Source organism: Poecilia reticulata, linkage group LG1 (assembly GCF_000633615.1).
Source record: "Poecilia reticulata strain Guanapo linkage group LG1, Guppy_female_1.0+MT, whole genome shotgun sequence".
In the NCBI taxonomy this organism is placed as follows: Eukaryota; Metazoa; Chordata; class Actinopteri; order Cyprinodontiformes; family Poeciliidae; genus Poecilia; species Poecilia reticulata.
The window spans coordinates 26,411,946-26,434,927 of record NC_024331.1 but is presented as its reverse complement, the minus strand read 5'-3'; the positions used below and the strand labels follow the sequence as shown (position 1 = coordinate 26,434,927).

General features: G+C 40.1%; 1 protein-coding gene across 2 annotated transcripts in view; it reads left to right on the top strand.

Annotated features, from left to right (window-relative positions):
* usp34 (ubiquitin specific peptidase 34) overlaps positions 1-22,982 on the top strand; it is a 65,726-nt gene that overhangs the window by 24,716 nt on the left and 18,028 nt on the right. The window contains exons 15-46 of one of the 2 annotated variants that reach the window (XM_008418049.2): positions 394-608; positions 696-811; positions 1,109-1,236; positions 1,451-1,540; positions 1,808-1,903; positions 3,182-3,264; positions 5,464-5,618; positions 6,449-6,562; positions 7,696-7,795; positions 8,695-8,857; positions 9,018-9,144; positions 10,060-10,210; positions 10,946-11,046; positions 11,134-11,349; positions 11,430-11,555; positions 11,643-11,765; positions 12,691-12,774; positions 12,866-12,952; positions 13,554-13,754; positions 13,830-13,912; positions 15,132-15,172; positions 15,295-15,419; positions 16,250-16,402; positions 17,465-17,569; positions 17,723-17,778; positions 18,704-19,008; positions 20,222-20,385; positions 21,166-21,231; positions 21,393-21,539; positions 21,665-21,721; positions 22,704-22,781; positions 22,865-22,959. In XM_008418049.2, coding sequence (XP_008416271.1) covers positions 394-608; positions 696-811; positions 1,109-1,236; positions 1,451-1,540; positions 1,808-1,903; positions 3,182-3,264; positions 5,464-5,618; positions 6,449-6,562; positions 7,696-7,795; positions 8,695-8,857; positions 9,018-9,144; positions 10,060-10,210; positions 10,946-11,046; positions 11,134-11,349; positions 11,430-11,555; positions 11,643-11,765; positions 12,691-12,774; positions 12,866-12,952; positions 13,554-13,754; positions 13,830-13,912; positions 15,132-15,172; positions 15,295-15,419; positions 16,250-16,402; positions 17,465-17,569; positions 17,723-17,778; positions 18,704-19,008; positions 20,222-20,385; positions 21,166-21,231; positions 21,393-21,539; positions 21,665-21,721; positions 22,704-22,781; positions 22,865-22,959 — 3,951 coding nt within the window. Of the gene's footprint in view, positions 1-393; positions 609-695; positions 812-1,108; positions 1,237-1,450; positions 1,541-1,807; positions 1,904-3,181; positions 3,265-5,463; positions 5,619-6,448; positions 6,563-7,695; positions 7,796-8,694; positions 8,858-9,017; positions 9,145-10,059; positions 10,211-10,945; positions 11,047-11,133; positions 11,350-11,429; positions 11,556-11,642; positions 11,766-12,690; positions 12,775-12,865; positions 12,953-13,553; positions 13,755-13,829; positions 13,913-15,131; positions 15,173-15,294; positions 15,420-16,249; positions 16,403-17,464; positions 17,570-17,683; positions 17,779-18,703; positions 19,009-20,221; positions 20,386-21,165; positions 21,232-21,392; positions 21,540-21,664; positions 21,722-22,703; positions 22,782-22,864; positions 22,960-22,982 lie in introns of both variants that reach the window. The other variant, XM_017306118.1, reaches the window with a different exon arrangement.

The window sequence follows — 22,982 nt, the reverse complement described above, 5'->3', positions numbered from 1 at the left end:
TTGATCTGTGTAATTGAAATAAAGGTTGCCTTATATTTATGATTTAAAGCACTTTGAGCTGCCGCGTCGCTGAATTGTGCTATAAAAATAACATTTAATTGATTTTTTTTAAATGTGTTAGACCAGTCAGGTGATAGGATGTTATATTTTAGTTTATCTTGCTCCTGTTGTAGAATGTACATTATTATCACATTTAATATTAATTACTCATTATTAATATTTCATTTTTGTTTTTGTGCTGGAAAAGTTTGAAAAATTACTTTGGAAATTCTTAAAAAGTTGTGTTGCTGCCAATCATAACTTAAGTTACTTTAAGATTCTCTCTTTCTTGTAATTTCCCTTTGGGATCATTAAAGTATGACTGATTGACTGATTGATTGATTGTTCCTCCAGTCCCATGGTGGAGGACATGCTGAGCGCTGATGACGTCAGCTGCAGCAGCTCCCAGGTCAGCGCCAAGTCAGAGAAAAACATGGCGGACTTTGACGGCGAGGAGTCGGGCTGCGAGGAGGAGCTGGTCCAGATCAACTCCCACGCTGAGCTCAGCTCCCACCTGCAGCAGCACCTCCCCAACCTGGCCTCCATCTACCATGAGCACCTGGTGCAAGGTGAGGGAGGCCTGCTGAACGAAACGGCTTATCCAGCTGCAAACCCGACAGATTTAAAGGTTTGGTTCCCTCTGTGTGGTTCTGCAGGCCCAGCTGTTCATAAGCATCAGTACTCCAGCCACGCCGTGACCGACATCAACCTCGATAATGTCTGTAAGAAGGGGAATACGCTGCTCTGGGATTTGGTGCAGGACGAAGACGCGGTACGTATTTTCACTTTTCTCAGAAACAAAGAGCAGGATTGACATTCTGAGATTGAAAAAAAAAAAACGTTACCATCAATTTGTTCTGGTAGGGCTTTAGCTGGTTTTTAACCTTAAAGATCCCGATCAAGAGATATTTGATCCAATAAGATTTTATTGATTGAAACTGGGATTAGTTCCCTGAACAGAATTACAAGATCATGCTGCTTAAATGGCACATCTGGGTCTTTGAGAGGAAACAGCTTGTTGGTTTTGAGGAATTGTTGGGTTGTTCTAATTTTCTTCACATCTGTTCAGATTCATCTCTCTGAGGGTCTGATTAACGAAGCGGAGAAGCTGCTGTGTTCTCTGGTCTGCTGGTTCACCGACAGACAGATCCGAATGCGCTTCATCGAGGGTTGCCTTGACAACTTGGCCCATCATCGGTAAGCACGACTCAAACTCACGTAATGCAATGCTTCAATTTTTCCCCAATAAACATAATGAAACTTGTGCTTTTAAAATTAGACATCAGTAATTTAGCTGTTTCTGTCTTTAGCAGTTAGGTAAAACAAAACATATTCCCCTGAACTCTTCCAAAGTTTATTCACTGCTTGTCCCCGGTGGATTATTTAACTCCATCTTCTTCATTCCTCTCAGGTCCGTTGTGGTTTCCTTGCGATTACTTCCTAAACTTTTTGGCACTTTCCAGCAGTTTGGCTCCAGTTACGACACCCACTGGATTACTATGTAAGCAGCAGAGCCTTTATTCAGGCGCCATGGCAACACAGCAGCACAATAATAAGCTTCTTTTTTTCTTAACACATGATGTTTGGTTTAACCAACTTCCGTTTGGGGTTTGGTTTTTTTCATCAAAGTCCAAAGTCAAAGATTAAATAAAATATGCAGCTACTTTCCTGTTTTGAAAATTGACTCATCTTTTGAGTATTTAGAGATTTAAACATCTTTAGTCTTCCTGCCTGCAGCCTGGGCTGATCTGGTTGTTGTGTCTGTTAGGTGGGCTGAGAAGGAGCTGCACATGATGAAGCTGTTCTTCGACAACCTGCAACACTACATCCAAGAAGTCCGAGAACACCGACACAAGTTTGCTCTGTGAGTCTGCCGGGGGCGATTCCCCCAAACCGGACCGGCTTTGATTAGCAAGAAATAGCTCTTTGTTTTCAGGAGTTCCTCTTAACTTTCATATAAACTTTAAGGGGTTTTACATTTAGGTAAGAAAAACTGGTTTGATCCACAACTAACTTTGATTTCTTACATATTCGAAGTTAATTTACCATTTACCATTTTAATTTTGTTATTGAAATTGATTCACTGGAATTGGTGACTGGAACTGGGCAATATTCAGAGCCCGTATTCACAAACATGATGTCCATGCATCCTTAAAAAAAGCCTTTAAAATTAGGCTTTTTGTAGCCACACTGTTAGACAAAACTTTGAGTTATGCACAGACATCTTCAGTGCATTTTGTGGTTTGAGGAGTTTGCAGCTACTGGCACCTCGCTGCTAATATACCCTCGCTAACTAGCACGTATCTTTAGTTATGGGACCCTTGCTGGCTAGCTGTCAAGCAAGGGTAAAGCTAGCTATTGTTTTTACATCCTTAATGGGCAAAGAAAATTTATTTTATTCATTTGCAGTTTTCTTTTCTACACATCTGTAGCGACACTGGTCTTAAATTCCATTCCAAATGGTCATAGAAGGATCTTAAAAAGTCTTAAATTTGAATTTATTTATTTCAAACAGGTTAAAAAACAAGGACAAGCAATGAGGACAAAGAAAACATGTGCATACGTAACCAAAAACAAAATAATTTGTTTACTATCTTTCCTAAAATAACACACACACAAAAAAAACAACAACAAAAAACAAATACACCCTCAGTAATCAGTTGGTAGAAATTCACCAATCATTGAATCTAATCTGGATTAAGAAAAGCATCACAATGATGAAACTTTAAAAATTGAATTAATTGCCACACAGCATGAACATGTTTAATTGCCCCTTATTTACATCCTCATGATTTTGGTTCTCCTCTTTGCTCCTAGCATTTTGTCACATTATGGATTTTCTTAATTCCTAAAATGCTTTGTGAGCAACTTTTATCTTACCGAAATAATATTCTAAGGATGTTATAACGACGTCACTTTTAGTCTCGGGATTCTTTGAGAATATGGATCCAGATCTTTTTCCAGCTAATGAACACAAAACAGGATGAAGCTTTTAAAAAGAAACCGTATGTTTTTACGCTTATCTGCAGCCCCTTAAGGCTGCAAAACTCTGTAGTTATACTAGCCTCAGATGTTGAAGTTTATTTAATTAAGTCTCCTGACGGTAACACAAATTGCTCCTCCTCTTCTTGTGCTGTTGCAGGTACAGCCACAGTGCAGAGGTGCAGGTTCGCCTGCAGTTCCTCACCTGCGTCTTCTCAACGCTGGGATCACCAGACCACTTCAGTAAGGCTTTTGTTTGTGTCTTGATTAGACTCAGCATTCATTTCCTTGCAATAAATGTTTAGTTTTTTTAGCTGTAGGTTCAGAATGGGAACATTGCAAAAGGAAGGGCTTGTAGGATTTTGCTTTTTGTTGTTTTGAAAGCGATAATTGTGTTGGATACATCATAAGTCTCTGTTTTTAGTTTCTCACCATAATCCAGTACTGCAGGAAAAGTATTAAAATTCATTTAATTGCTCATTTTATTCCCTTTAAAACAAAAAGTTTCTAACTATGTTCCTGTCTCAATGGGCTTTTATATAATTAGATCATTAAAAAGACGTGCATATGAATTGGAAGTTAAAAATGCATCACTTTTAAAACTTTTCTTTTTTAAATAAAAGTATGGAGCACATTTCTATTCACCGCTCTGAGTCAAGTTCTTGTAGAAACATCTTTACTGCATTATGAGTCTCTTGGAAAATGTCGCTGACAGCATCTAGGTTTACCTGTTCAGAAAAGATGAACCTCAGACAAACTGGATGAAGATCATCTGTAAATTGCATTTTTGAATCCTTGCCACAGATTCTCAGCTAGATTTCAGTCCAGACTTTGACACAGAAATATCTTTTGATCTAAACCACTGATTGGCAGCTCTAGCTCTACGTTTAGAGTCGTCTTCCTGATGGGAAGCGAATTTCTCCCCAAGTTCCTAATCTTTGTCCTGGATGTTACGTTTTGGTTGAGTTTGCCCAAATTATCTTCATCCACATGTTTGCTGTTTCCACTAGATGACTTGTGGCAAACCCCAAACAGGAGCCCTCCTTCCCACAATGCATTTCACACCACTTTGTGTTAATGCTTACACAAAATCCACAAAATAAACGTTATAAGTTTGTGGTTTTGAAGTCGGAGAATGTGATAAACTTGAATGAATACTTTTGCAGGTCCCTGGTCTTTGAACATAACTGAGATGTTTTAGTACTTAATAGTTAATTAAAATGTGCAAAAAATAAGCATTTTGATAGGAAAATATGTCAAATGGTTTCTCCAGCGTTTTATGTTGTTATTAGTGGGTCTCAAGGAAAAGCAGATTTTATTGTAGCTTCACGATAGGATCCTGATTGTGCATCTGGTTTTCCTGAATCTTTGGGCAAACAATGGCACAACACTTTTGTTGCTCCGCTGAGAACAATGCTCCGCTTGTCTGGGTACGTATGTGTGGGAGAAAGGCTGATTTAGCATGTAGGATTTAAAAGAAACATTGTTTTCCTTTTCTGCTGTGCAGTCTGCAGAAACCTCGACTTGGACATGAATATTTTATATAAACAAACCGCTGGCTGCTGGTTTCCACTGACTGCAGCACAAAACTACTTTCAGAAAGACAGATGTTGGTTTGGGGATTCTTTTCAGACTCTTCTGGCATTTAAATCTTATCGTGTTTGTTAGTTATGTTCTTTCTAATTAATTTGTATCTAAATTGTATATTATCACACTCTGATCCAGTTTTCTGATGGTGCGTACACACCGAACGTGTTTTGAGCGTCAGAAACGTGTCTGATGATTCAAGTTTGATGCGTTTGCACTTTGAAGTCAGACGTGTCCAAATCGCTCCAGGCTGTGTTGAAAGGAATCTCCTTGGCAGACATGTTCCTCAAACTCTTCCACCATCTTCTGCATATTTTATCTAAATAAATACGTTCATTTTTTCTGGATGGATTTGGAAAGCTCAAATGTGGGGAAATATTTTCAAATAGTAAAAGTTATAACTTACTCGACATTCCACTGTTCCTCTTCCAAGCAAAGTCCTTTCTTTTCTGACTCTGTAGTCGAAACTCTCTTAGATTATTATACGAGAGCAACCAGCGACAATTAGTTAATCCTCCATAGTTTTTTATTTTTCTGAGAATATATTGGAAAATGCACCACTATGTCCTGCTTGACGCTCCACGTTGAGCCGTTAAAGTTCAGACTGTTCAACTCCAGCACTGGCTGGACGTGCTTCAAACGCTCAAAACACTAAACGCTTCAGATTGCGTGGAGCTTGATGCGTGAAATGTTCCACGACTCCACACAGACTCTGAATGTAAACCAGATGCGCTGAAGTGTTACTAAGGATTTTTCTTAACTGTTTTATTGTTGACCAAACAGAAATCGCTCCATGTTCTTCCCAGCATGCAGAGTTTGAATTGTCTTCTTGTTGGGTCTGTCTGTCTCTTTCAGGACTGAGTCTGGAGCAGGTGGACATCCTGTGGCACTGTCTGGTAGAAGACGCTGAATGTTACGATGATGCGCTGCACTGGTTCCTCAATCAGGTTCGCAGCAAGGACCAGCACGCCATGGGCATGGAGACGTACAAGCACCTTTTTCTGGAGAAGGTACGCATGTCGCATCGAGGCTGAAGAACAAACAAAATGTCAGATATTTTCTGCTAAACTGGGGAGATTTAGTTGTTGATGGTTTTGGTGTGTTTTGTATAACGGCTTGAACAATAAATCGTGACGAATCAATTATTGAAATAATTGTCAACTAGTTTACTAATTAAGTATACAAACTCAGAAAAGGCAATTTGCTGAATGAACGACACACTAATTGCAGTAATTAAGCCAAAACTATGCAAAAATGTTTTTATACTTTTTGCATTTTAAGATGAAAAAATCTATTGCTATTTGAGACTTATCTAAAACGTGTGAGCAAGTTGCTAAACGTGTGAATATCGGAGAAGCAATTCACCGTTTCAGGAAAAACGTTTGTCTGCTGTCGTCATTGGCCATGCTAACTAGCCTTAGCATTCACAATAGGTATCGTAGCTGAGAGAAAGGGGGTGCAGGGTTTGAGCGGGGCGCACACAGGCTTGATTGACAACGCTATGACCCTCCTCCTGGCTCTGATTGGTTGTTTCTCGTTAGCTCTGGGAAAAGACAGAGGAACTCGTATTTTCCCCCCACGTCATACTGTCACGAGTTTCAACAAATGTGTAGAAAAATTTTTGTGTTTTTAAAATAAAAGTTACACGCTGCCTCTTTAAGCTCTTAATGAAACGTTGCAGGTTTTGGTTAAGAGCTGGAATGAAATGAATTGGTGACAGCAGATATTTCCAGCCCTAAATGTTCTCAGCTGGATGGATTTTATAGCGCTGGAGCGGAAAGCCGCCCCGCTCCATGGGGACGGCAGCTGTTTGTTAATCTGCGCTGATGTTTGTCTCCAGATGCCTCAGCTGAAACCAGAAACCATCAGCATGACCGGCCTCAACCTCTTCCAGCACCTCTGCAACCTGGCTCGCCTCGCCACCAGCACCCTGGACAACGCCTCCAGCTGCGAGGTGAACCTGTTCATTTGTTTATCTAAGGGTCTGACATAGTAGGGACTGGGGTCCACACCAAACATTACAATTAAAACCCTTTACAAACATTACAAAAATGACTTAATCCTTCAGACATGATGAAAATTTTATTACGCACAAAATTCAAATCAACTGCTTCAGTGACTTACGGAAAGACGTAACAAAATACCACATAAACTTTTTCAACCGTATCAGAGTTGAATTAAAAACAAAGATGAAGCACTCTCAGCTGTATTTGGAGTTATTCCAAACCCATTTATGCAGCTTTTTGGGTTCCTCCTGGGGGGTTAGCTTTACCTGCCCGAGGTGGAAAGGTGATTGCATTTTCCACTCTGCTCACATAGTTCTTCCTAAATGTAAGGATGCTGCTCCACCCACAGAGTGAAACTGGATAAAAGACGAACTGCATAACTTAAAACTAGAGGAAATCAAGTATGTGATGAGAGGCTCTGAAAATGGATTTCATAAAACCTGGAAATACTTTGACTTTTTCCAATAAACCATCAACAAATGTTCAGGAATAGCAGACCAGTAACATTTTTTCCATGTTCCCATAAATCTTGAAATTGGTGTTTTTTATGATCTTAATTGCTTTTTTTTGTTGCATACCTATGAGGTGACAGTTTTTACAGGGCTTTGTTGGGTGTTTTCTTCTTTTCTTTTCTTCTTCTTTGTTGTAATTGTGTTTTTTTGTTTTTGTTTTCATTAAATACTAAAAAACAAAGATGAATACAACAAACAATACCAAACTTTGAATATAAATTTAAACATTTCCACCAAGTCGATACTAAATCACTCTCCATTATAAAGGTTTTTAAGATATTTTTTTCAATTTACATAATCAGCCCTCAATGTAATTTCAGAAGGCAACGTTTTACAAAAGAGCATTTCTCTGTTGGTTCAGTGTAAAAGCAGTGACAGAAATTTGTCTAGTATTAACAGCATGTCTACTTTACGTTGGCAACAGCTGTGAGAAAACGGTTTATGTGAAGCCCAGATTTTATTAAAGGGGAAAAGAAGACAGTGTTGTTCTTTCCAAGCCCCTCCTCTCTGACCCTGAACGCACCGCTGTGTCCCTGATGGAGCCAATCGCCTGCTGTGTTTGTTTCCAGCTGTGTGGGATGGACCAGCTGTGGGGAATCGCTCTGAGAGCTCAGTCTGCTGACATCTCCCGCGCCGCCATCCAGTACATCAACTCCTACTACATCAACGGTCAGTCAGTTTTAACAGATCTGCTCACCTGAAATGCAGATGTCTGTGAGTCGGTTGTGTTCATTTGCAGCCCTATCGGCCATAAAAAATAAATAAATTAGGACAAAACTACAGCTTTTAAATTAAATTCTACTTACAGAAATGTTAGATGCAGCAAAAACTGATCATCTTTTCCAACCTCTCTGGCATCTTTTTATTATTTTTATTGTATATCATGTATCGTAATGAATTTCTCACAATAAGCTCCAGGTAATGATGATTAAAAACCCCTGAAATGGTCTGTACTGTCAGGATTGATTGTTTTACCATTTTCTCCACCTTTTGTTCAATGAAAGCATCAATAAATGTCAATGAATTTGAAAATACAGCTGCATTGACACAAATCACACTATTTTCTGTGACTGGTGTCCTAAAGAAGCACATTGCAAATGGAAATGCTTTTTTTAAAGTGCATTGTTTTTGTTTGCTGAGTTTAGACAAAAATATTTTTCAGTTTTCTTCAATCAAGCCCAAAATAATAAGAAAACTGGATGCATTTTATTTAACAAACACTTGAAAAAGAATTATTTGAACTTCTGACTCTGCAATCCCATTCCTACAAAAAAAAAAAATCTAATTACTTTTTAAAATTAAAATAGTTAATGCTTAGTTTATTGTTGAGTAGGTAAAAGAAAATCAACATTTTAGGTGATTTTAGTTTTTTAGTTTATTGTTGAGTAGGTAAAAGAAAATCAACATTTTGGGTGATTTTAGTTTTTAAGATGTTTTTTGTGAACCAATTATTTTGGTACAAAGTTTGAACATCCCTGATTTTAAAGCAGGAACTTTGAAATCATTTAACAGATTCCCTCTAATTGCTTTTGAGGGTTTTGAAAATGCTCAATTTTATGCGTTTGCAGCTGGTAAGACGGGACTGGAGAAGGAGCAGGAGTTCATCAGGAAGTGCATGGAGAGCCTCCTGATGGCCTCAGCCAACCTGGAGAAGGACGCTCACTCCAGCCTGACCAGCATCGAGAGGGGGCTGCTCATGCTCAAAACACACCTAGAGGCCTTCCGACGCAGGTACACACACACACACACACACACACACACACACACACACACACACACACACACACACACACACACACACACACACTTTACCTAGAAATACCACATTAAGAATATCCAAACGGAGAAAGCTGGCTTTATTTATGATGTTATTGTGTCCTGTCTGTGGCAGGTTTGCGTATCACCTTCGGCAGTGGCAGATCGAGGGGACAGGAATCAGCAGCCATCTGAAAGCTCTGAGTGACAAACAGTCTCTGCCGCTCAGGATCGTCTGTCAGCCTGCTGGCCTTCCTGACAAGGTGGGTTTCCTGCACAGCCAGTCAGCTCCTAGAAACGTTCTTAGCATTTTGTCACATTCAGATAAATTTAAATTACTGGAATAAACCTGCACAAAGTGATATGTTGGTGTAAAGTGGATAGAAATAATGCTGCGTTGCAGTTAGCTGGGAACTGGCTTTGACGTCAGACCTGATGTTCTGGTTAAGAAGTCAGAATTTCTATATAAATATTAGCTGCATTTCCATTGGCCATATTATTGTGCAAATTGGAATTATGAAAATATTTTTGCTCAATAGAAACATGCCAATTTAAAAAAAACAACTCATTTTTCTATAGAAAGGTGAGTTTTTTTATGGGATGTATCAGAATTTGTGTATTTCACAATGGAAACACTTTTTTCACATCATAATTCACAACCAGATGTTGCTACTGCTGGAAAATATGAAGAAGACGACAGGAAGTGGTGGGAAGAGGATGTTTTTTTAATGACCTGTCAAGTGAACAAACTTATTCACGTGATTTTTAAAATTTTCCTCTTTAATGCAATTGTGACATTGTGTTCCCCCCCCCCAACATTAGTGTAATATTGGCAAAGTTTTGTGCACATTTATAATAAAAATGCAGGTATTGTTTCTCACAAACATAATTTTAAGCTTTATTTTCCATAAGCAAACACTTTTAATTTGTTGATTGATTTGATTTAAGACACACTGTTACATGTATACGTCTTATAAAATAAACATATTTCCACCACAGCTTATAACTGTTTATGTGAGAAGCAGCCATATTGAAAAGTGTAGTCTGCCGTATAAGTCATAACTGGGTGTAGTTGGAGCTGCTCTCAGTTTCCCAGTGGGAAATTTGACTTCAGACGGTGTTCACCACCGTCTCTTACATTAGATGGCCCAGACTGAGCTGTTTTTGTTGTTTTACAGATGACCATTGAGATGTATCCCAGTGATCAGGTCGCTGACCTCCGGGCTGAGGTGACCCACTGGTACGAGAACCTGCAGAAGGAGCAGATGAACCAGCAGGCGCAGCTGCAGGAGTTTGGTCAGAGCAGCCGGCAGCAGGGCGACTTCCCAGGTCGACTAACCTTTTATTGTGCTTATTCAATTCTTAAAGAAGAACTGTTGCGCAAAATTCACATTTTGCACATTTTTATGCTTTCATTTAGATCTCTACTGCTTCTAAAAACAGCCCACCCATCTGTTTTTTTTGTATAAGTTTAATATTTTTAAACTTAAAAACGTCCTGCTTGTTGAGTTGCAATCAACAGGCACTGCAGTGTTACCTAGCAACCCCAGCCGAGCGCTTACCTAGCAACCCGTTTGGTCAGCTGGTTTTACCGCTTTATTTGCTGTACAATGGCTGTTGGAAAAGACAAGTTTTGTTTTGTTGACTTACCATCCAGAAACCACTTCCTTCATTCTTGTTGTTTGTGCAGAAAGCGCTACTTGTGCTTTTCAAAGATGTACGGTTGTGTAATTGTGGATCTATTTGCAGCCATTTGCACGCACGAGTGTAAACAAATTCAATTCAAATCAACAATACTTTATTGATTCCGAAGGGACATTAAATAACGTTGACACAAACTGTGAGATGGGGGTGTGGCTAACAGCCGCTTATTTCGATTTAAAGTGACAAGACGCATTAAGAGGCTCATTCTGAAAGAAACTTTAAAATCTCATTATACTTTACAAAAAATGTATTGATCATGTTTCGATTGGCCCATATGCCTATTCTAACCTGTTCAAGGTTACTGTTAAGCTGCTGCCAGTGTCCCAGCAGCGTGTTTTACACCTGTTTTGTGCCCTGCAGGTGGTTTGATGGGACCAGTTCGAATGATCTCCTCCGGCCACGAACTCACTACAGATTACGACGAAAAGACTCTGCATGAGCTGGGATTCAAAGACATGCAGGTGACTCGTCACAACGGTTTACAGAAAAAAAACGCTCCCGATTCCGGGTGACCCGTTGCTACGTCATGTCTGTGGGTCCGTCCGCAGATGGTGTTCGTCTCTCTGGGAGCGCCACGGAGGGAGAGGAAGGGGGAGGGCGTCCAGCTGCCGGCTTCCTGTCTGCCTCCGCCGCAGAAGGAGCACATCCCCATGCTGCTGCTCCTCCAGGAGCCACACCTCACCACGCTGTTCGACCTGCTGGAGATGCTGGCCTGTTTCAAACCTCCCAGTCCAAACACAGAGAAGCTGCAGGAGAGCCCAGAGGTGCTGCAGCTGTCACCCCCCTCTCCGTTTATTACATTTAGTGCTTTTCTAGCCTGTAAACTTGTGTGTGTTTAATCCAGAGCGCACGCTGCGAGGAGCTCCACCTCCACGCAGAGAATCTGTCCCGTCGGGTTTGGGAGCTGCTGATGCTCCTCCCTACGTGTCCCAAGATGCTGCAGGCCTTCCAGAACATCTCAGATGAGGCGGTTAGTCACAACAACGAACAGATCGTTCCCATGAGTCAGTTCCAGACAACAACAAAACACTAAAACTCACTTTTTCTGCAACTGCAGAGCGGGGAGGGCCTTTGTTGGAAGGAGCTGTTGAGGATTAAAAGTCCCCACAAGCTGCTGTACGCCCTGGAGATCATTGAGGCGCTGGGAAAACCCAACAGACGCATCCACAGAGAATCGACTGTAAGAGAAACACAACCCACATTTAAAACCTGACTTCTGGTGGGTTTTTCTTCCTACGCTGCAAGTACTTTGGGTCAAGTTTCTAAAGTAAATATCTTTAATACACTTGAAATAAGACAAAACTAACTGAGAGTAATATTTCAGCAAGATGCCAGAGGTTGTTTTAAGTCAATAATTCCTTAAAAATGGGAAATAATTACTTGCCCATCGGCAGATTATTTGCATTATAAGGGAAATAATCTTTCAATGGAACAAGTACTTTTTAAATACTATTAAGGATTTACTTACTTTAAGCAAGCTCAGAAGGTTATTTGTAAGTTAGTTTAGTCTTATTTCAAGTGCATTAAGATATTTGCACCAGAAATTTGACTAAAACTACTTGATAAGATTTATTATTTTTGCAGTACAAGCGGTAAATCAAGTGAGGTTAGCACAAACCCAGGTAAACCAGAGCTGATTTACAGGATAAAGTCAATTTTACTGAGTTTACTGCTCAAATAAATGACCACGCACTAATTTTGGGGAAAACAAATGAAGTAACTTTGTGTTTTATTCACAAGTAATGTTAGAAACCGAATTATAATTATATGAAGTTTAAATAATAAGTTCAGTTTGCTAAATGCGCCTGTTGCTCATTACTTGAGACAATATGTATATTTAGGATCGACAAACTATAAACATTCAAGTCGTGAAGTCAGGTCCACTTTTTCAGTTTTTTGGTGAATTTCTGATCTCTGGTTTTTAAAGTTTGCTTTACTGATGTTTTCTGTCCGATCTGAAGCTCACACCTGTGAGCTTATTGATGGTTTGGATGTACAAATTCCTCATCAAATGTTTAAGAATGGCCTTTAAAACACAAACTTCAGACTGAATGGAAATGCATATTGGCTGTGAGTGTGTTTAACTCCAGTCTGTGTGTTTTCAGGGCAGCTACAGCGATCTGTACCCAGACTCTGACGACTCCAGTGAAGATCAGATAGAAAACAGCAAAAACACCTGGAGCTGCAAGGTACAGGAAACGTCAGACAGTAAAATCAGAACAACATGTTGAATATTTGATGGCATACCTGATGATTTATACTCCGCACCCCGTACTCCAGTTTGTTTCATCTGGAGGCCTCCAGCTGCTCCTGGAGATCTTCAACTCTGGCATCCTGGAACCCAAAGATCAGGAGTCCTGGACTGTGGTGAGAAATCCTGTTTTAGCTTCAACCACATGTGAAACAGGAGTTTGTTGACGAGTCCCATTCTGATTCTTTATTAAAATGGTTCTCAGTATTACATCTCCTCTATTATATCCCACATAATATGCTGAGCTAACGCTAGCTAGTTTTAATATGACTTGTTGATAATCCAGCTTGTAACAAATGGTACTTCAGTTAATGTTAACCATGTGCAAAATTCACAGAAAAAACCTTTCTCCTTTTTTTTTTTTTGCTTTGTACGTCCTAATTTTTAATTGCGAATGTTTCGGCTGCTCTCTGCAGAACTCTGCCTTACAGCAGCCACATGACATGTCTAAGAGCAGGTGCGGCTAACACAGGTCCTACTTTCTGATAAAAATCTGTTTAAAAGAAGAAAGAGATTTGGATTATATGGAAAAACTCAGGTTCATCTCAGTTTTATAAACTCTACAAACAAAAATAAGACTAGCAGCCTTAAAAAGAAATCTGGAGCGATGAGCTCGGAGATTATTTTAGAACTTTTGTCATTTATTCATGATTGTGAGGATACATGAGCTGGACCTGTTTTCTCTGACTGCGTGTTTTCCACTCGTTTTGCCTGCAGTGGCAGCTGGACTGCCTCGCCTGCCTGCTCAAGCTGATCTGCCAGTTCGCAGTCGACCCCGCAGACCTGGACCTGGCCTACCACGACGTCTTTTCCTGGTCCGGCCTCGCCGAGAGCCAACGCAAACGGGCGTGGCCTGGAAAATCCCGCAAATCCACGGTGGAGCACGGAAAAGGCCTGCACATCCCGCGCCTTACAGAGGCAGGTGCTCCGGTGGGCTGACGGTTGATGAGGAGACTTTCTGAATCGCTCACCTGATCATTCCTCTCCTCTCAGGTCTTCCTCAGTCTCGTTCAGGGCACCAACCTGATTCAGCGGCTCATCAATGTTGCCTACACCTACGATAACCTCGCACACAGGTGAGCAGCGGCTCAAGAAATGGCTCACTCATTTTTAAGCTGCAGGGTTATGTAAAATTTAACTTTTTTTAAAAACTTTTTGTCATGTTATACCGTTATTCCCTCATCAAAAATATACCTGGAGGGTTACCTTAGTTCTTTTATGTGGATTTGAGAAATCCTTTAATCGCCATGGCAACCATTCAGCTGTGGAAAACACCTGGATGGATCTAGCTCCTCCTCTGAGCTGCAGTTTCCAAGCATCTGCCTTACAGAACAGCCCTCGCATTCGACTTCTCCACTCAGCTCCTTCAGACTAGCCAGCAGCAATTAGCAAACACCTGGTAGAACCGCTGAGCTCTTTATAGGAGCTACTGCCAGTGCCACACTGATAAAAACATTGTTAAAGGGTTAATAGAGGAGCCTCGCTGTGATGAGTTTCAGAAAGATGAGGAGTTTTTGTTTTTGTTTTTTTAGATTTTTTTGGCTCTAGTTGCCTTTATTTGATAGTTAATTGACAGGAAAGTGGGTAATGAGAGAAGGGGGAAGACATGCAACAAAGGTTGCCAAGGCCAGGAATCGAACCTGTGACAGCTCCGTCGACATATGGGTTGGTTAAGCACAACCCATATGTGGGTTGTGCTTAACCAACCACTGTGCCACCACAGCACACTGATAAGGAGTTTTTAAAGAGACAGAGGACCAATTTAAAGCCATTAAATTAAGAATTCATATTTCTATTGCTATATGTATATTTGATATACAGCACTGGGTGGGAAAAATGAGAGATCTCTTAAAATTATCAGTTTCTCTGATTTTACTCTTTATAGGTTTATGTTTGAGTAAAATGAACTTTGTTCTTTTATTCTATGAACTGCTGACAACATGTGTCTGAAGTTACAAGCAGTAATTTAGTTTTTATTTGCAGAAAATGAGAAACTGCCAAAATAACGAAAAAGATGGAGTGCTTTTAAACCTCAAATAATGCAAAGAAAACAAGTTCATATTTATTTAAAAGCCACAACGTTAATGTTTTAACTCAGGAAGAGTTCAGATATCAGATGGAAAAACCAGGAGGTTTTCAGTGCAGTTTGCGTAGTTTTTTCAGAGCTTTATGTAGCATTTTTATAAGAACTGAAGGGAACATAGTTACTTGATTGTCCTATAAAATACATAATGCTGCCCCTTTAAGTTTTCTAACTAGATGAATAATAAATTGCATGTCCTGTTTTTGCATCAGAGTCCTAAAGGCTCAGTCTGACCACAGGTCGCGGCATGAAGGTAAGAGTTGATGCCTCTTGGCTCCAAACAACAAATATATAAACCTTTAGAAGTCTTGATGAGCAGGAGTGGAAACAAATCAGATTTTTTTTATCCTGACGCTGTGGTTTTTGTTGCTGCAGTGACTCACTACTCAATGTGGCTGCTGGTGAGCTGGGCTCACTGCTCGTCCACTGTGAAGTCCAGTCTGGCTGACAGCGACCACCTCCACGATTGGCTGAAGAAGCTCACGCTGCTGGTTCCTGAGGTGAGCCACTTGTTACGGTTAAATAAGAACTGAATCTTTTGTCTTTGAGAGTTTGATTAAATCTAATAACAAGGATAAAGTCATGTAAGCAGTTTTCCTCAGAGCAGAACATCCTGCTCTCACGCCTCAAGACGACCTTCACATACCGACAGTTGGAGCGAGGCTCCAAGTTGCACCACTTTATCGATGTCTAGCAGAAACTCTCTGCTGTTTTACCTGGTGATTAACTTAGCAGCGACAGTTTTACAAGCCAACTTTGCGTTACAATAACTCTGCGTTATTTTTGCGCAATCTGAAAAATTCCAACGTTTTCTGAAAAGGGAGACGGTGCTCTTTCCAGCCAATATCAGGTTATTACGGTAATTTCACACCTGCTGTTGCAGGAAGCAGGTTTTTCTTCATTTTAATCTGATGAAACTCTTAATAGACTGTAAATGGGTGAAATCATTTACTCACAGGACATTTAAAGAACTTCATATGATTACATTTTTTTACGTATTTGTTGAAACTGTCATTATGAGTTGAGCTAAAACAACCAATCACAGCCAGGAGGCGGGTCTTAGCGCTGTCAATCATGGCTGTACACGCGCTGCTCACCCCTCCTTCATTACATGATTCCAACACCTTCGATCCAGCCCAATTTCTTCTGGATTATTATTTTTAAAGCATACTTTTGCTTAAGTGACAGAGTGTTTATGGACATATTTATAGTTTTTGTTTGCTGTAGCAGAGCACAAACCTGCTGCAACACAGTGAAGCAACAAGATAGAATGTGCTTTAAATTTAAAGTTGATTTATTGCTTTTCTTTTGTTTTTATGCTGTGCTTTAGCCGGCCGTGAGGCACGAGGCGTGTAACGGCCTCTACAAGCTCTCTCTGTCCGGTTTGGAGGGTGGAGAGTCCATCAACCGATCCTTTCTGCTTCTTGCCGCCTCCACGCTGCTCAAATTCCTGCCTGATGCTCAGGCTCTCAAACCACTACGGGTGAGTCTACCGCACACAAACACCTGCAGATGTTGGTCCAGAAAAGGAGCTGGCAAGCTACACTCTGTGTCAGTAGTCCTCTGGGACGATGATTTGACTCAATTTGAGCTTTGCTACACAGAATCCAGTTGGTTTCTTGGAGACATTGTCCCTTTGTTGGGGTAAATGCCGGAAAAACTGGGACACAACTTCATGAGCAAAGATGGAGAAGCTTGGTGGTTAGAACTAAAGATTCACCAATTAGAGAAAAGCCCGTCACAATAAGCAGTAAATCAATTAATCAATGATGAATACAAACAAGCTTGATAATTTCCATCTGCATGTTTGTTTTTCTTGTCTTTCTCTTTTTACCAAAGACAAAAGTCTTCAATCTGGTGCTTTGGGATCAACCAGCTCTGTTTTTTGAGGATCTATTTTATTTGCTTTGTTTTTTTCTTTATTTGCTTTGGATTTTTAAAATGGCTTCCAGTTGTAATGTTAAGTGTTTGTTAAAAATTCAAGTTTATTGATCTTTGAATGTGTTCTTGCATTATTATGCTTATATTGCTTGAAAATGGTCTCAAAACAACAATATTATCTCAATACCGTCTGGGAGAATTTATTGTCCAACATAATTGGTTATTTTATCCACCTAATCAGAGATCTGTGACCTGTCTTGCCAGGTTTAGGAACTATATTCAAATTGTGTTCAAATTATTTCTTTCCAGCCTTCGTGTTGTGAGCTGTCCTTTTTTATTTATATTGGAAGCAGAGGAGTCAACAGCCATGTTTCCATTGACCTAAAAATAGCGGAAATTGGAATAACAAAAATGTAGTTGCTCAACAGAGATGCAAAATTTTTAAAAGATAATAATAATCAAAAAAATTTGCGCTAGATTGAGGCGTTTATAAGCTTCATCAAAATAAATATATTTCACAAAACTAGTGGAAACAAATTTCCATGACATAACTATTCCTAATTTAATGGAAGCAACATAATTGCAAGTTAATTTTTTTTTATATTAGCGGGTTCTGAACAAAGTTTGTGTTTTTGTGAGCTTTACTCACAGTTGGTATCTGCAGGTGGAGGATTACGAGGAGGAGCCTCTGCTGCGGACCGGCTGTAAGGAATACTTCTGGCTTCTCTGCAAACTCATCGATAACATCCACGTTAAAGATGCCAGCCAGGTGGGAGCATCAGAGCGCTGTCCTCACGTTCACGCTCAGTTTGTTGAGACGTTTGTTTCATCTTCCTGGTGTTGCCTTGAGCTGCTGCTAGTATTGGTCTGTTTGAACTCACAGAAGGTCTCTCCTTCTCTGTCGCTGACCGGCACCATGCAGACCACGCTGCTGGACCTCGACGCTCTCGCCCGGCACCTTGCCGACTGCATCAGGAGGTCGGACAGCTGCAGATGGATGCTTCAGAAGCACTTTATTTGAAGGGGTGTGCATGAGACCGACATGATACCGTCTTGAACATGAAGGAGTCTCCATGAATGTTTATGATACTTATCATGAAACGTCATTTAATAATGACGTCACTGCAAAAACACAAAAAACACAAAAACTACAAATACCTTTGTTTTGTCTTATTTGAAGCTCACTGTCTTAGAAGTAACTTTTTAACAAGACTTGGATGCTTGTTTTAATTAAATAATTCCTTAATTTTGATGAAAAAGTACTTGACTTAAAACAAAATCTTTTCCATTTTTTGTTAATTTACCTGCCAATAGAACAAGTACTTTTTCATCAGTATTAAACAAACATCTGTATCTTTCTGGGAAGTTACTTTAAAGTTAGTTTCATCTTATTTCAAGTGAGCTCAGACATTTGCACTAGAAACTAGACCAGCAATACCTGATCAGATTTTGTGTTTTTGAGAAAATGCTAATTGTCAAATTAGCATTATTATTATTATTTGATAATGACAAATAATGACATTGTCAAATAATGTCACTATTTGACATAATAATGATTATATTGTGTCAAATAATTAGCATTATAACATTATTCAGATAAATTAGCATTATTTGAAAAAATAATTTGAATTGTTAAATTAGCATTATTCTGTAAGTAATGAAATTTTTATGCAAAGTTGCATTAAAACTTACATTACAAAAGTCAACTTTGCATTAAAAGTCATTATTTACCAAATAATACTTCATGAAAACAGTGAAACATTCATGAAAAATCCTTCATGTTTATTACAGAATCATGTCCCCCTTCAAATTAAGTGTTACTGAAATTTCTCGGCTTACACTGAGTGATGTATTGACTTTTGCAAAGCAAACTGATTGGGTTTGGTTTTCCTTTCACGCCCAGCCGGGAGATCCTGGACCAGCAGGACGGGAACATCGAGGACGACGGGTTGACAGGCCTCCTGCGTCTCGCCACCAGCGTCCTCAAGCACAAGCCGCCGTTCAAGTTCTCCCGCGAGGGACAGGAGTTCCTGCGGGACGTCTACAACCTCCTCTTCCTCCTGCCTAGCCTGGCTGACCGGGCTCAGCCCAAGTGCAAGTCCCACTCTGCCCGGGCGGCCGCCTACGACCTGCTGGTGGAGATGGTGAAGGGCTCGGTGGAGAACTACCGGCTGCTGCACAACTGGGTCATGTCGCAGCACATGCAGTGTAAGAACAGCTGCTTCCTCTCTCTGCCCCAGCAGAGACGATTTCAGGTGTATACGCTAACGTTGTTTTGGTCCTTTAGGCTCTGCTTCCACATGGATTTAGCATCTAGGGACGATAGAAACAATAATTTTTGAAAAAAGGTTCCAGAGTAGATAAATTTCAGAACGCTGGTTTGACGTTTCCATGTGGCCATGCGAGCTGCATCGTGTTTTTTTAAACAATGAGGTTGCAGCTACATTTGGCTCTCTGTCGTGTGCCTCGCAGCAGGGTTGCCAGGTCTGACAGTTTCCAGCCTAAACAAAGTCAAACCAGCACCACTCCAATAAAACAGCCCAAATCTCAACTCCGTAAAACTTATATTAATAGCATCTGATCTTATTTTAACTTATCATCTTACCTTTTATCTTCTACCTCATATGTCTATCCATCCATCCATCCATTTTCTTTACACCCCTTATCCTTTAGTGGGGTCGGGAGGGTTGCTGGTGCCTATTTCCAGCTAATGTTCCGGGTGAGAGGCGGGGTCACTCTGGACAGGTCGCCAGTCTGTCGCAGAAAACACAGAGACACACAACCGTGCACACACACACTCACACCTAGGGACAATTTAGACAGGCCAGTTAACCTGACTCATGTTTTTGGACTGTGGGAGGAAACCGGAGTACCTGGAGAAAACCCCGCATGCACAAGGAGAACATGCAAACTCCATGCAGAAAGACCGGGAATCGAACCCAGAACCTTCTTGCTGCAAGACAACAGCTCTACTAACTGCACCACTGTGCAGCCTACCTCATATGTTCTTTTCTTATATCTTTATCTTTTTATTTTTTTATCTCTCATCTTACATCTTATATCTTTCCTATCAAGCTGCCATGCTGGTTTGTTGTCTCTGATCCTGTGACGACGTCACGGTTTGCACAGTAAAACCAGATATTCTTCGTTGCCCAACTTGAACCACAATTAACAAAGTGGAACCTCTAATTTCTGTCTTTTCTGCAGAAACATGTAACGCTGGTTTAAAACACTCTCTCGCTTTCTCTATCTCTCTCTCTAATTTTTGTCTATTCTGTAGAAACATGTAACGCTGGTTTAAAACACCCCCAGGAACTGGAGCGGGCTCCGAACCACTCAGTGGAAAAGGCCCATCAGTGTCTGAATTTTGTCTTTGCAGCGTAAATAAAGTTCCACGCAGTGATATGTTGTTTCCTTCCAGCTTCTCACGCCCCGTATAAGTGGGACTACTGGCCCCACGACGACGTCCGGGCTGAGTGCCGCTTCGTTGGGCTGACGAACCTCGGAGCAACCTGCTACATGGCTTCCACCATCCAGCAGCTGTACATGATCCCTGAGGCCCGACAAGCCGTCTTCACTGCAAAGGTCAGAGGCTGCAGCACCAGGAGCTGCAGCACCAGGAGCTGCAGCACCAGGAGCTGCAGCACCAGGAGCTGCAGCACCAGGAGCTGCAGCACCAGGAGCTGCTCAGGAACATTTAAACGGGTTCCTGCGGTGCCTTAACTTGAACTTTAGTAAAGTGATCTCCAGGCTGGGAAAGTGCTTGATTTCCATACAAGTCTTTGATTTTCAAACATTAATTACAGTTGAAACCAGATATTTTCCTTCACCCAATAAAGACCAATTTTTTTCTCTGAAGTTAAATCAGACTAAACTTTTCTTATTTCAAGTTGGTTAGAATTACCAAAATTATTTCTATTTGCTAAATTTCATTTTTACAGATTTCTTTTGAATGTTTCGGTGTGTTGAATATTTATTATTCCTAATGTCTCAATGACTTCAGGTATAAATGTTGGCTTATATTTTATGTTAAAAGTTATTGAAATAGGGAGATTTTTTGTTAATAAGTGTTTTGTTGTATATGGTGTGTGTGAGAAAGGGACATTTCAAAACATAAAATTTTGTTTTTATTTAGCGTACGTTATCCCTGCAGTAGAATGTTGAAGTATTATCACATTATTAATATCTACAATAAATGCCAGGTAGTGAATTTAAACTCTTTTTGTTTGTTCTTTTATATTGTCTTGATGTCCAAAGTGTGATGCTGGAAAAATGCTTGAAATTTTTTATTGTGGAAAGTTTACAAACCCTAAATTCATTACATGGTTTAAAGTATTTATTGTGTGTGTGTGTGTGTGTGTGCAGTACTCTGAGGAGATCAAACACAAGACGACGCTGCTGGAGCTGCAAAAGATGTTCACCTATCTCATGGTAAGCTTTCCATGTACAACTATCACAGTTTCTAAACATCACAACCACAAACTTGAATTTATTTTATTATTTTAAATGACAACCAACACAAACTTGCATTTAGTTGCATAGCAGAGGTGCAGTTAACCTCCATGTTGTTATTTATGTGTCTGTGTGTTCAGGAGAGTGAGAGGAAGGCGTACAACCCTCGACCTTTCTGTAAAACGTATACGATGGACAAACAGCCTCTGAACACCGGCGAGCAGAAAGACATGACCGAGTTCTTCACCGACCTCATCACCAAGATCGAGGAAATGTCCCAGGAGCTGGTGAGCACTCAAAGATAAATACGGTCTTTTAAAGAATGGTTCTGTGAAATGTAGAAAATGTGGAATATTTAAGACAAAATTAGACAAAGACATCATGACTCTATTTTAATTATGTTGTTCTACAGAAAAACACGGTAAAGACTCTGTTTGGAGGCGTCATCACCAACAACGTTGTGTCTCTGGTGAGTAGACAACTTTATTTTAAGCATTTTGTTTTTACTTGTTTTAAATAAACTCTTTTATAAGAGAATATGCGTTGAAGCTGTGCTTTAATGTCGTGTTTCCATATTAATAACTTTTAGTGGTGAAGTTGTTTTTGCAGAGAAAACAGAAAATGTTAAAAATATTTTAATATTTTGGTTTAACTCCCCTACGTCTTTTGCATTTGGAAACATTGCAACAAGCCTCATTATTTCCCAGCTAATAAACACATTTGTTGGGAGTTATTGAGTAGAAGCCAATTAATACACTGCAGAATAGAGACATTAGTTTTCTCTCCAGGATCAGTCCGTTCTTACACCTCTGGTTTGGGAATGCGTGCAGCATTAAAACACAATAATTCTTCTTTTCCACTGAGCGGTTTGGGCCTGTGCGGTTCTGTTCGCTATTCTGACCGTTTCCACTGCAAAAGTGGCACAAATGACGACCGATACGGCATCTTTCTTTAAATTTCTTTTCATTTTGCTCTTTTGGGCGAGGGTTGAGCTACTCTAAGATGCACCGATCCACTTATTTCACTTCCAATACAGATATTTGAGGCTGATATGATCCAGAAAAGATGTTGATTTGACTTAAAACATTTTTTAAAACACAGACATAAATGTATTGAATTACAAATTAATTTTCTAACTCTGCACAAGTACAGCAGTTAAATACTGGGTTGACAATAAACAGCAACAAACCTTCTTTCAAATGGTTCAGAAAGTGCCACTAGAAATTCTAGATATATTATAAAATAAGTAATAAAGCATAGAATAAGACTAAACACATCTGACACATTAGCAGCAATAACTTATCTGTTTTTCCCAATATATGGACCGATACATATATTAATATCAAATCTGTGCATTTCTGCAATCAAAACGTCAGAGTTTAACTTTTAAAGCTTCAGCTTCATTTGAAGACGTGACAGTTGGCTGTAAATAACTTTAGTTTTTCTTGCAGGATTGTGACCACGTCAGTCAGACTGCAGAGGAGTTTTACACAGTCAGATGTCAAGTGGCGGATATGAAGAACATCTACGTAAGCTTTGGATCCTGCTTCGGGTTTCTCACTTCCAAGAACTGCCGTCACATTCTAGTTCCCTGCTCTCGTTTTTTAATTAGGAGTCTCTGGACGAGGTGACCATCAAGGACACCCTGGAAGGCGACAACATGTACACCTGCTCGCAGTGCGGCAAGAAGGTCCGCGCAGAGAAGAGGTGAGAAAGAATCCAAGCACTTT